The sequence below is a fragment of the Branchiostoma belcheri genome, unplaced genomic scaffold (assembly GCF_001625305.1).
Source record: "Branchiostoma belcheri isolate BF01 breed outbred unplaced genomic scaffold, Haploidv18h27 scaffold85, whole genome shotgun sequence".
Classification (NCBI taxonomy): Eukaryota; Metazoa; Chordata; class Leptocardii; order Amphioxiformes; family Branchiostomatidae; genus Branchiostoma; species Branchiostoma belcheri.
In genome coordinates, this window is record NW_017804520.1 from 789,123 (window position 1) to 801,815 (window position 12,693).

Sequence of the window (12,693 nt, forward strand, 5' to 3'; positions counted from 1 at the left end):
CAATTTTTTTCTAGTCCTAAAAGAATAAATCCCAAATTTATGCTTAATACAAAAAGTGTTAGCATGGATTACAGAAAACGGGTCATGAATTTAGTATCGGGAGAGATGTCACCTGAATTTTCTGTTAAGCAAAAACAACATAATCTGCAAATCAACCTTTCTTTCCCCAGAGCTATTATGTGAAGGACAACGTGGATCCAATCCGAGTCAAGGAAGACGTCGTCAGCTACGCCAAGTTCAAGTGGCCGCTGCTGTTCTCGCGGTTCTACGAGGCGTACAAGTTCTCCGGGCCGAGCCTGCCGAAGAACGACGTGATCATCGCAGTGAACTGGACGGGCGTGTACATCGTGGACGATCAGGAGCAGGTCCTGCTGGAGCTGTCCTTCCCAGAAATCACTGCTGTATCCAGCAGCAGGTCAGTACTGGGTGGGTAGGGGGAAGTTAGTGATGGAGTTCAGCTTCTGATTAGGAGTTATATTTGATTGCTTATACTGTAAATCACGATTTTTGTTTCATGGTTTCTATGTGCGATTTGAACCCAGAACCTTTAGATTTTAAGTCATCAACCCTTTTATTTCTCTATGCTGATTCTGTTTCAAGTTTGTTATAATTTCAGTATGATTTGTATGTTTTATTTATTACTATAATTGCTAAAAGTAATTATTATTATTATTATTATTGTTATTTTATTTTATGTTGCTGGACTCTAGGAAGAATAGTATGGACTCCGAGTTAATTACCATACTAATGGAGATCTCAATAAACAAACAAACAAACAAACCCTAACCACAACACCACCTTGCCTCCTTCCCACCAGGACTGGTAAGATCCATGGGCAGAGCTTCACCCTGTCCACAGTGAAGGGAGATGAGTACACCTTCACCTCCGCCAACGCTGAGGACATCAGGGAGCTGGTGGTCTGCTTCCTGGAGGGACTCAAGAAGAAGTCCAAATATGTCATCGCCCTGCAGGACAGTCCCACACCAGGTGAGTCCTTAAAAAAACATTAATTCTTTCCTTCCTTCCTTCCTTCCTTCCTTCCTTCCTTCACTCATTCATTCATTCACTCATTCATTTATTTTATCCATTCACTTATGGGCATGCAGGAGTAGAGATGTGGGAAACAAAGCATTCCGCCAGCTTACGTCCCGCCATGCTAAAGAAATCATTAAAGCCCTTTACAATATCAGGACTGGTAGACTCAGTCACGCATGACAGAGAACAATTCATCGCCGTGACCCGTGTCCTCTTCAGTTACCACTTTAAGCGTTAAAAAAAGGGCGACCACGATTATAATTCCCTTCTGGTTTCCAGACGAGAACCAAGCCAGAATATTCCAAAACATGGCAATTTTGATCACCAAGAAATTAGACTGGCAGGAATTAAACTAGTTTACAGGTACAGGTACATGTAAGTTATTGTAACGTGTGTTACAGAGCTACACAGTCCTGACCTACATTGTGGTGTTCAGTGACCCGGTTCATTTTAAGAGCAAAGATGACAGATACATAAATGACGATTGTCCACTGAGGGCAAATTAGAATGACAAGACGACAAATACTGTCCAAAGATCCGGCATCACACACCAGAAACCTTGCCTTCTCTTCTCAAGCGCAGTTATACAACTAGTCCTTTGGGATACGAAAAAGAAAAGTGCCGGTTGACGTCTGACACACACCAGGTAGCCGATTCAAAACGCAAGACGTCACCTGCTAAGAATAGCCTTTTGTGTTTTGTAAACCCTAAATATATCAGGTGACTCATCAAGCATGTGTGTGTTAGTTAAACACAGCTATTGTGACGTAGGTTCTTGACATCCTGGTCTTCACACGGCATAATTTTTTTTAAAATTATGCGAACGTTAATTTCAATCTCTTTCCTTAGCTGCAGACAGCTCATCCTTCCTGGCCTTTAAGAAGGGTGACCTGATTGTTCTGGACCAGGACAGCGGTGACACGGTCATGAACTCTGGCTGGTGTTACGGACAGAATGACAGGACGGGGCAGCGCGGGGACTTCCCTGCCGAGTGTGTGTACGTGGTGCCGACCGTCACCAAACCTGCACCTGACATTCTGGTGAGTGGACAAATCTAATACTTTATTTTATCATTTCATTTTTATTGCTTTTGTTTGTGAATGATGTACAGTACAACCAGATCTGCCCCACTAGCCATATAGGATTATCATAATTTTAAAAAGCTATGGGCTACTAAGGCCTTCTGACAATCAATACAGAACCTAGCATTTGAACATGACACAATGTAAGTAAGTACATAACTGAAGATATTGGTACTCACTTTCACCTGAGTGGAGTGAGGAAATACTATATTGGGTAAAACATGCCTTTCCAAATGGCAGAATATAGGAGCCTGATAGGGATTCAAACCCCAAACCTTCAGATTCTCCTTGTAATTAAGTCAGCCTTCATTACCACAAGACCACCTTCTCTACCGATTTTTTATACTTCGATTTTAATATCTTCCTCAGCAACTGTTCACCATGTCGGAGAAGGAGATCAGTGAACTGCGCACGTCTCAGGCAGCCATCGAGACGGAAGAACCACCCGAGAAGCCATACACACTGGAGGAGTTCTCCATCGACCACTTCAGGTACAGCTACACTCCTTAAATCCAGTTTCTTTCTCTATCCAGTTTAACGTCTTTCTTACCTGAAACTGGGGGTTAGAATTGTTTGAAAATAGTGCAAGTGTTTTTGAAGCAAGATATTTTTTACGGCTGGATGCCCAGAATTCCTCTAACTGAGGGTAACCATAACTCTTGCGAGATTATGTTTTGAAGTGATCGGTCATTAATTATCCTGAAGAAAGTGACAGTGGTCATTGAAAATTTTATCTCTGTTTAATCTTTGTATTGTAATAAAGTTTAATTTTTTTTCCATGAATTTTCCCTGTTTGGTACAGACCGCCCCCCAAGCGTACCCTGATAACAATGAATTTTCCCTGTTTGTTACAGACCGCCTCCCAGCGTACCCTGACAACAATGAATTTTCCCTGTTTGCCCCCCCCCCCAAACATACCCTGATAACAATGAATTTTCCCTGTTTGTTACAGACCGCCGCCCAAGCGTACCCTGACGCGTGCGCTGAAGAGCAGACAGAAGGATGAGCTGTGGAGCTACACCAAGGAACCCATCAAACAGCCGCTGCTCAAGAGGCTGCTGCCCAACGATGAGCTCAGCCAGGAGGCCACCATGTGCTTCATGTATATCCTTTCACAACTGTGAAGATTTGTGTATGTGTGCAACAAATCAAAGAAAAATACACAGTGGTGCTATACTCAAGCAATATGCAGAACAATTTTGACACCTCTGAGCAGAGTATACATTATTGATGTAGGAACAAGAAAGAGAACACTTGATGCAGAAAACTCAGAATTGTTAGACTCGATGGTTCATTTGAGACAGTCACTTCTATTATATCTGAAAAGCTGCTAACAGGTGCAGATCATAGAATCTGCAGTTTTACCATGACATGCTAGGGGGCATTGGTGGGACGGCATTGCATTTGAAAGTAAGGGGCCCACCAAAAAAACTTTTCCTGATGGCCTTTGTAAATGATATGAAGCAGTATAAAAGCGTTCATTACAAATGAAGATACAAAATGTATTTGAAATTAGCATTGTCTTCTTCCATGGGATGTTGATTGTATCCTTAACACTGATCACCCATTATGAAGTACATGGGAGATTACCCCTCCAAGAGAAGTCGGCATGGCAACGAACTGACGGACCAGATATTTGAACCTCCGCTCAAGAATGTAAGAAACATTTAAGTCTCACATTGTAGTTAATATGCAATAATTATTGTAGTATGTAGTAAATAATGACAGCTATTTAAAGTTTCCCTTTGAACAATGCAAGCTGTCGGATTTTACTATAACTGTAGCTACAACTGATTGTTGTCTTTTTTCCTACTATTGCACAGTATCCAGCCTTTTAGGTTTCATGATTGTCATTTCCTGTGTTACAGTATGACGCATTAAATTTAGTAGTACTCATACACGTATATTATAGCAAACCAGCTGGCCAGATTGGCGGAAGACTGACAGAGGTGGAACTACGGGACTGAGGATGATAATGATGATGAAGTGTATCAATCACTAATTTTAAAAGTAGTCCGAGGTAGGAAAGTTATTGCAAAATTTTACGTTTGCTTTTTTCTTGACCAGGAAACATTGAGAGACGAGATCTACTGCCAGGTGATCAAACAGCTGACAGAGAACCGCGTGCGTGCGAGCGAGGAGCGCGGCTGGGAGCTGATGTGGCTGTGTTCCGGCTGCTTCGCCTGCAGCCAGTCCCTCCTGCCGCACGTCACGCAGTTCCTACGCACCCGCAGGAGGAACGCGCTGGCCGTGGACTGCCTGCAGAGGCTGCAGAAGACTCTCCGGTGGGTGCAACCACAAAGTTTATATTTATTATCCCTAAGTTTAGTATATAGTAGAGTGGATTCATTCATCGGTTAACCAACATCTAGCATGTTGCAGTCATCCCTCAGTAAGATATCTGGAGCTTCATAGTTCCAATCACATTTTAGATTGGTTTTACATTCCTTTCTATACCTTTTGGTAAAGAGGGTGGTACCTACATCTACATGTATCTCCATTTCTATAGCCCATAGGCCACACTGTTGTGCAAGCACTACATCAGGGGGCTGGTAGTGGTGCATGTTCAACTGTTACCATACTCTTTCCTCCTTAATCAAAAGAGTGCTAATCATGAAAAGCAGTATGTACCATATTTTGTACATGTATCACTCAAGGGGGTGACTACTGTAGTTTGTTAAAAGCAAGAATAGCTCTGTCATGTCAATGTGCCTTCTTACGTGGCTGTGTTTGACTTGTCCTAATGTTGTGTGTAGGAATGGACAGAGGAAGTATCCTCCCCACCTGGTGGAAGTGGAGGCCATCCAGCACAAAACAACACAGATCTTCCACAAGGTCTACTTCCCAGACGACAGCGATGAGGTGGGTTAATGACAAGTCAACATTTGCCAGCAAATGTGTATGATTCCCTCCCTAGCCTTTTAAAAAGTATCTGTATCAACTTTTACTGAGGTGAAGCATATGATACATTTTAAGTACATGTTTAGCTTGCAAACAAGCTGGGTGTTAAGCAGATAAGCAGTATGTACCATTACTAAAGTCTGTTGTATGACTTGGTTGGAAAATCGAACCCACGACCTGCCACATGTCTCCCCAAATAAGACTGTTTTACCCATCAGACCCTCTGCTGTACAGGCTTTAGTGAATAAGTAGATGCATGATTCGAAGACAGTGCCATCACCTGTGTTTCCTGATTCTGTGTTTTGCAGGCGTTTGAGGTGGACTCGGGTACGAGGGCAAAGGACTTCTGTGAAAACATCGCCAGCAGGCTGAGGCTGAAGTCACCCGAGGGATTCAGCTTGTTTGTGAAGATTGCAGACAAAGGTAAGACTGATTCTGTATTACTTCTGTCATCACTACTGCACCAGCAGGAACATTTATTGAAATGATAATCAATTTGACAATTTGAAAGTAAACATTTCATGTTTTATGCGAGTACATGTAGGTGTTAAATGATAAAATTGCAGGAAAAGAGCACAACATGTCTCAATCTTTTCTTATCCTTTTTATTTCAGTCATCAGTGTTCCAGAAGGAGACTTTTTCTTTGACTTTGTGCGGCATCTGACAGACTGGATTAGGAAAGCACGACCCACCAAAGATGGTAATATTTTTGGAGACCCCTTTACAATGTACATCTTTCTACCTCAATGATCTTGAATTATCAGAGAACAATTTTTATGTCTCTTTGCAAGGAGAACCTCTGTGCCTAGATTCTCATGTCAACAATTTTCAAATCTATTATTCAGTGTGTAGTGCTCTTTTATTCTTTAATGTCTTGTAAAGAAAAGTTTTTCAGTCTTCATGTATGGTTTTCCTTGATAACATGTATCATATATGCTTTGATTCTGCAGGCTCTATGCCCCAGCTGACCTACCAAGTGTTCTTTATGAAGAAACTGTGGACCAACACAGTCCCGGGGAAGGACCCCAACGCAGACTCCATATTCCACTACCACCAGGAGCTGCCCAAGCTGCTGCGAGGTTATCACAAGTGTTCCAAGGACGAAGCCATCAGCCTGGCCGCACTGCAGTACCGCGTACGCTTCGGGGACGACAAGTCCGAGTTTATCAACATCCCGTATGTGAAACGTTTTTTTACCAGTCTGTCCTAAAACTATGCCACCCATTTAACCAGTGTAGTTCACTGATGTAGCGATTTGTTTATCAATTCTCTATTGGTTATGAGGTTAGGCAGCAGGGAAAATGTTAAAACTTGTATATTGAAGGTACACATTGTGCATTTTGTACTATGGTGAAACAGCTGACAGTGTCTTTTTCATTTTTCATGTACATGACTTTTTTGTACAGCTGTGAGTTTTCAGTTGTCAAATGGCAGACATGCTTTACTGTGTCTCAACCAAGCATATATCATGTATGAAGCAGAATTGAGTAGCTATTACATTTGGTGAGGTCTTTTTGGCCACACCTTAGGAGTGTAGCCTCTCTCATCCTGTAAAACCTTGCTGTTGTAGGAAGATGCTGAGAGAACTGGCACCCCAGGACTTGTTAAGGAGCATGTCCCCTGATGACTGGAAAAGGGTGGGTGGAAACAACCATTTTCTCAACTACTCTAGAGCAAGTCACATGAAAAAGCTGTTGATTTTGTTCACATTAGAGTTGTAGCCATTTGAAGGACTTGTGTCACATTCTTAGTCCTTACTGTAATGTTATTGACTTGAGTCTTCTGATGAATCAGTGAAATTTTTACCGATGAATCAGTGAAATTGTCATGCTGTTGAGTGAGTGAGTGAGTGAGTGAGTGAGTGAGTGAGTGAGTGAGTGAGTGTACCCATGTATCACATCTACTGCCTTTTGTTAAACTTTACCAGCATATAATCAATCAGTATCAGAAAGCTTCAAAGATTGAGAGGTTGTTGTATTGGAGGTTGAGAGGTTGTTGTATTGGAGGTTGAGAGGTTGTTGTATTGGAGGTTGAGAGTTTGTTGTATTGTGGTTTCCAGCAAATCGTCGCAGCCTACAACAAGCATGCAGGGAAGTCCAGGGAAGACGCCAAGCTGTCCTTCCTGAAGATCATCTACAGGTGGTCCACTTTTGGCTCCGCCTTCTTCGAGGTCAAGGTAAATGTCATCTCAACATTCACACATATTGCAGAGTGACATTGTATGCATGTTTACATTGTACCCAGTGTACCTAGTGCACTTGAATATTCAATATATGATAATACTGAAAGCACAAAGTTGATGATGAATGAAACTTTATTGCATGTTCATTCCCGGGGGGATAAATGCATGGATGTACAAAGTACAATGTACTAGAGAGTACTACAACAATAGTAATGAAGAAAGGCTAACATCAGGTCTAAGGTATACAATGCTAAAAATAAAATAAAAAAAGAAATATATATATAAGTGGTATTGATCTAAGTGATAATAACCTGTGCCCTTGGGAAAGGCACTTCACATATCTTTCATCACTCAGGAGAAAGTGTGGAGCTAGCTTTGGTTTAGGAACGTTCTCCGTGATAGGATGTAAAACCTGAGGCCATATGTTTCAGGAAAGCCACATCTCAAGCACATATAAAAGATCATGCCGTATCAAAATATTAAGGATCTATCCTGTTGTGAGCAGATCAAACTTTACACTAAATTAGTCTGGTCATAGGCAGCTTGTACTAATATACTTTACAATACATAAACTCTTAAGGTAATTTATTGGCTGTGCTTTGAGCCTTTGACCATTGTTTCACCCATGTCCCCCAACAGCAAACTACAGAACCCAACTACCCAGAGATCCTTCTGATCGCCATTAACAAACACGGGGTCAGCCTGATTGACCCTAAGACGAAGGAAAGCCTGGTGACACACCCCTTCACCAAGATCTCCAACTGGAGCAGCGGCAACACGTACTTCCACATGACCATCGGAAACCTGGTGCGGGGCAGCAAGCTGTTGTGTGAGACTTCACTGGTCAGTGTCTGTTTATTGGTTTATTTGTGGGGTCCTGTGGCGTAATGGTAGTGTGTTCGGCTCAGGACCAAGAGGTCCTGGGTTTGGATCCTGCCCGATGCCAACGATCTTGTGCCCTTGGGAAAGGCACTTTAAACGACTTTCCTCACTTCACTCAGGTGTAAATGAGTACCTAGCTTTGGGTAGGGACGTCCCTAGGATAGGACGTTAGATAGAGGTCCCGTGATTGGGAGAGCCACACCCACCGCACTTATCAAAAAGAGTAGGGGTCCTTCCCGGTGTGAGTGGTTCAAACCTTACAGTCCAGTCTTACGCAGCTTGTACTTTTATGTACAAAACTGGTGCGTAATTTATGACAGTGAATGTAAGGAAAGAAGCATAATGATTGTGTTTTGTACAAGTGTATAACCAACACATCTGATCTCTCCAACAGGGTTACAAGATGGATGACCTTTTGACCTCTTACATCAGCCTGATGCTCACCACCATGAACAGACAGCGCAGGGACAGCAGAAGGTGAAAGGTTAAAGTTCAAAGAGCACCTTTAAATTTACAGTACAGTCCAAAGTGTAGCAGACATTAGACCTCTTCATTTATCACAGTAGCAGACTGAGAGGAGGCAAGCAGATGCTTCTGTTCTTGGAATCAATCTAGACCAAAGTTAATGTGACTTCAACAAATCCTTCACAGCAAATATTGTCAAATATATCTTTTTTTTGTTTCATAAATGGTTTTGTAAACATTGTGTTTAAGATTGAACTTACACTATTCTTCCTCATATTTGAATGGTTTTACCGAAAAATAACTTCTTTGATCAGCAGTCTAAATCAATATCTAATAAAATTTATTTTACCCGATTATTTCTTGGCTTTCCTGTACTATAGAATGGATTGTCCGTACTATTTGTATAGTGTTATACTAGATTGTTGTTTGTGAGTTGATAATGGACATGATTGTCAAATGCAGTGCTTTTAATTTTCTCCATTGAAAAAGACCTACCAGTTGAATGAATGGTCAGAAAGGGATTTGTATATTTTGAGCTTTGAAATGTTCTACCCACATACTGGTATTCCTGTTTCTAAAATACAAGATACTAAACAACACCATCTATTCAGTGTTACCTTCTTAACTTTATCGTGTTGTCATTTTGAAATCAGTCTCTTCTGTCACACTGTTATGACTTAAGAATTTTCATCTTTTGGGAAAGGTGTAATATTTCAGTGATTACAAAATATTCCATAAGTTCGTAAATACCATCTCACCACTTTACAAAGTACTGAAATTAAAACAGTGAGTCTTGGCAAGACTGAGAGCTTGTTGGACAATAAATGAAAAATACTTCCTTCAGCACTGTTCTTTTAGTTTTAAGATACCAACTTACAAAATGTACATGTATGATAATACCTTCCACTATACACTACCTATGCAACCTTACATACAATGTCAAGTGGCTAAAAACTATGAAAGTACAAGTACAAGTGTAACAATCTTTATCTGGGGAATGATGATTAACAACTTACGATAATAAGGTCTATTTGTAAAAGGTTTGCTGGATAAGAAATTATGTTCAGCATCTAAGCAGTCCCAACTACCAGGCAGGTTTTTAAGCGATAAATTGCTGGTGTAAACTATGTGAAAATTTGTGGTGTAATGATTTTTTTGATCATAGTAAAAATCAAGCAAGACTGTAATTTTTTCCATGCACATGTAGGAAGAACTAAAGGCAGGTATGGATTCATGATTGTGAAGAAATACATAATGTGCATAAAATATAACATTGTTATTATTAATATTAAAAGCTTTGATGACAAAAGTAGCTGCTATTGATACTATTTTCACAATGTATAGTTTTAGGGGCACCTAATTAATTTACCGATAGCTTTTCCAATTCAAAGAAAACATTAATTTTGATTATGATGTCTATTTAAGAAATAGGTTTAGATAACTTAGTAAGGTGCTATTTCTATATCTGCAGTTTTGAATTTGATATAGAAAAAAGATGATAGTACAGATTGAACATACAGTAGTGTGTTGAACATAGTACATGTATCTTGTCTGATTTGGTGGTGTTTCTTGTATCTATATAAAGTATGAAAAGTTCAATGTACTTCATGTTTTGTCTTAATCTACACAGAAAAGTATGGAAAAAGTAGAACGTCAATGGCCAAATAGACAGGCAATATGCCAAACTGTACTCATTTAGTGGACCAACTCCCCTGGTATGTTATATGTCTATTTGGCCAATTTCTACTCATTCCAGTTGCTCCCTGAAGCCTGGTAGAGGCTACACACAAGGTACCAAAAAAAATGTTAATTTCATGTATGTGTGCAGGACATGGTAGACAACTGTATGTTACTGTTGCTTGGAACATGAACGCAAGTAATGATCATAAAATCAACCTAAATTACCCATGTTTGCTTTCTAGTAGTATAGGAAAACTCTGCTGTTAATGAAGAATACATGTAAGTGGGTGTAAAATCTTATATAAATTGTAACTTAAGCTACATGTATGGTACTTACTGTAGTAATAAATTGACTATCCTTACATTGATTCGTACGACGCATGTATGCTTAGTTGTCCTGGGTACATTTCTGTTGAGTCGACACACAGGTCTCAATAAATACTGCATCATGGAGATCAAGTTCTGATTCTTTACTTGACTTTAAAGGCATGATAGAAGACTATTAGTTTTAGTTTGCCATGGAGTTTAGCCGACGCTGGAGCTCGGGCCGTTTCTTCCGGACCGGACTACTTTTTCCATCAACCCGTCTAGAAAAAACTTATTGTCACGTGTAGTTCGCTGAAAACTCCTTGTGGTATTCCTCTCACATAGATTAATCTGATTGAACTTCCTCGGTGTTATTCCATGTAGATATACATGCCACATTACAACCTAGGCTCTTTTGCTACTTTTTTTCTGATTCAGTGCGTAATCCGTAAAAAAATACAATGTAGTTTAAGTAGGTTTGGTTCATCAATCTATATATACATGAACATGTATGTCAGGGTTGTAAGCTACACAAGCAAAATTAGTTAAAGGTTATCAAAATAAACGTCCGCAGAGGAAGCACTTTGTTTGGGCCTTTGGTTGTGTAGCTAATTTATAATAAGAAATTAAGATAGGATACAAGTGTTATCGCTGTGTTGTGTAGATAAGAACACTTGTATCCTATACTTTACCAACCTGATGAAACTATTTTCGGAAGAAACTACTAAGACATAAGTTAACGATTAAATAGGTGATGTTTGTGTTTGTGTGATTGCTACCGTGCCCCGGGTGGTGCAAATTCCAAAGTTTTGTGTGAAGTACGGCTCTGAGAACAGTGGAATTCAAACAGTACATAAAGCTGATTGAAAATTAAAGGTGCCTGGTTGTTACCTGCCAAACTTTATGTTTTTAGCAGCATCCATTAGCAACCACTCGGCTACGGACATGGCGTCGAATAGCAAGGTCAGCGGACAAGAGAGGCTAAAACAGCACTTTATACACGACTTTCCTCACTAAGTGCGTGTTCCCCTCCGCACTACTTTCTCTTGCGGAGAAATCGATTCACCGCTGCCTCACTTGCTACAAACATATTTGTATTGCTCCCCGTGGCACTGTGACAGCCCTCTGGATTGAATGACTCACAACATGCTGCATGTACTATCGTCAACATGAAGCGCAGCAAATGCCTTCTGCTTGTATCGGTGACGCTCAATGTTCTGTTTATCTTCAAAGAGTTATTTTTCCTGCCGGTCAGCAAGGAACTAACTGAGACCAAGGAGTTGAACTGCCTTGTTGAGAGACCCCCGGACAAATCAACTACATGTCTCAACAGGTGAGATACTGCATACTATAGCGATGTTTTCGTTTTACATGGCAAGGTTCGTGGCACAGATGGTGCTAGATTTTAAACAAAAAAATCTGCCACAACACGAGGGAGCTTTTCTCACCTCACCTCACCTATCCCTTGCTTATCTGTATGACTTAAGCAATGTGAACAACGAATAGTTAGCCCTAAAGAAAGGTGACAGATGGTCACCGAAACGTTGGGTGAATACACTTGGCTGTGTAAACAGAGTCTCTTGATTCAGTGATTTACCAACCTGATAAAACTACACGGAAATACGACTTTAAATTTCCTTATTTTGAAGCAAGGCGCGACACATACCGTTTTTTTTTTGGTCTGCTTGCCGCCAAGACACTTTTGATACATGTTTAAGTGTTCTCTGTTTTTCTGTCGCCGTTGGACTACTTGTCACGCCAATGTCTATATCTAACAAGTTGAGGAAATGGCGCCAATACTGAATTCACCTGCTTCGTTCAAGATGTTGATGGCAAGCGTGTACTAGTAGTTTTTACAAACTAAGGTAACGTTATGGCGACTCTTGGTGGGCGTACCAACAATATTAACTTAAATGTTGTTTTCTTTCTGTATACAAACAAGCTTCTAACGTATACAATCATACAGCGTGTTTGGTGTGAGATACTAGTAGGATGTCGTGTAGTAGTGGTGTTGGGAACATTTTAGGTTTCGTCCACATTTCGACGTCTAACTACTCGTAACAGTTGTCTGTATAGTACAAAGTGTGAGGCCTCGGATGACCTTTCAACACAAACAAAAAGCTCGGCTTACGAATACCGAAGTCCTGTCTTTCTGTCAA

The 12,693-nt window shown here is 40.5% G+C and overlaps 1 protein-coding gene across 2 annotated transcripts in view; it reads left to right on the forward strand.

Annotated features, from left to right (window-relative positions):
* Nucleotides 1–8,712, forward strand: part of LOC109487020 (unconventional myosin-VIIa-like) — a 90,514-nt gene extending 81,802 nt beyond the window's left edge. For both annotated transcript variants that reach the window (XM_019790941.1, XM_019790940.1), the window contains 8 exons: nt 4,874–4,979; nt 5,327–5,441; nt 5,633–5,719; nt 5,970–6,195; nt 6,590–6,656; nt 7,079–7,195; nt 7,841–8,044; nt 8,478–8,712. In XM_019790941.1, coding sequence (XP_019646500.1) covers nt 4,874–4,979; nt 5,327–5,441; nt 5,633–5,719; nt 5,970–6,195; nt 6,590–6,656; nt 7,079–7,195; nt 7,841–8,044; nt 8,478–8,564 — 1,009 coding nt within the window. In that variant the 3' untranslated portion in view covers nt 8,565–8,712. The remainder of the gene's footprint in view (nt 1–4,873; nt 4,980–5,326; nt 5,442–5,632; nt 5,720–5,969; nt 6,196–6,589; nt 6,657–7,078; nt 7,196–7,840; nt 8,045–8,477) is intronic.
* Nucleotides 8,713–12,693: the final 3,981 nt, after the last annotated feature.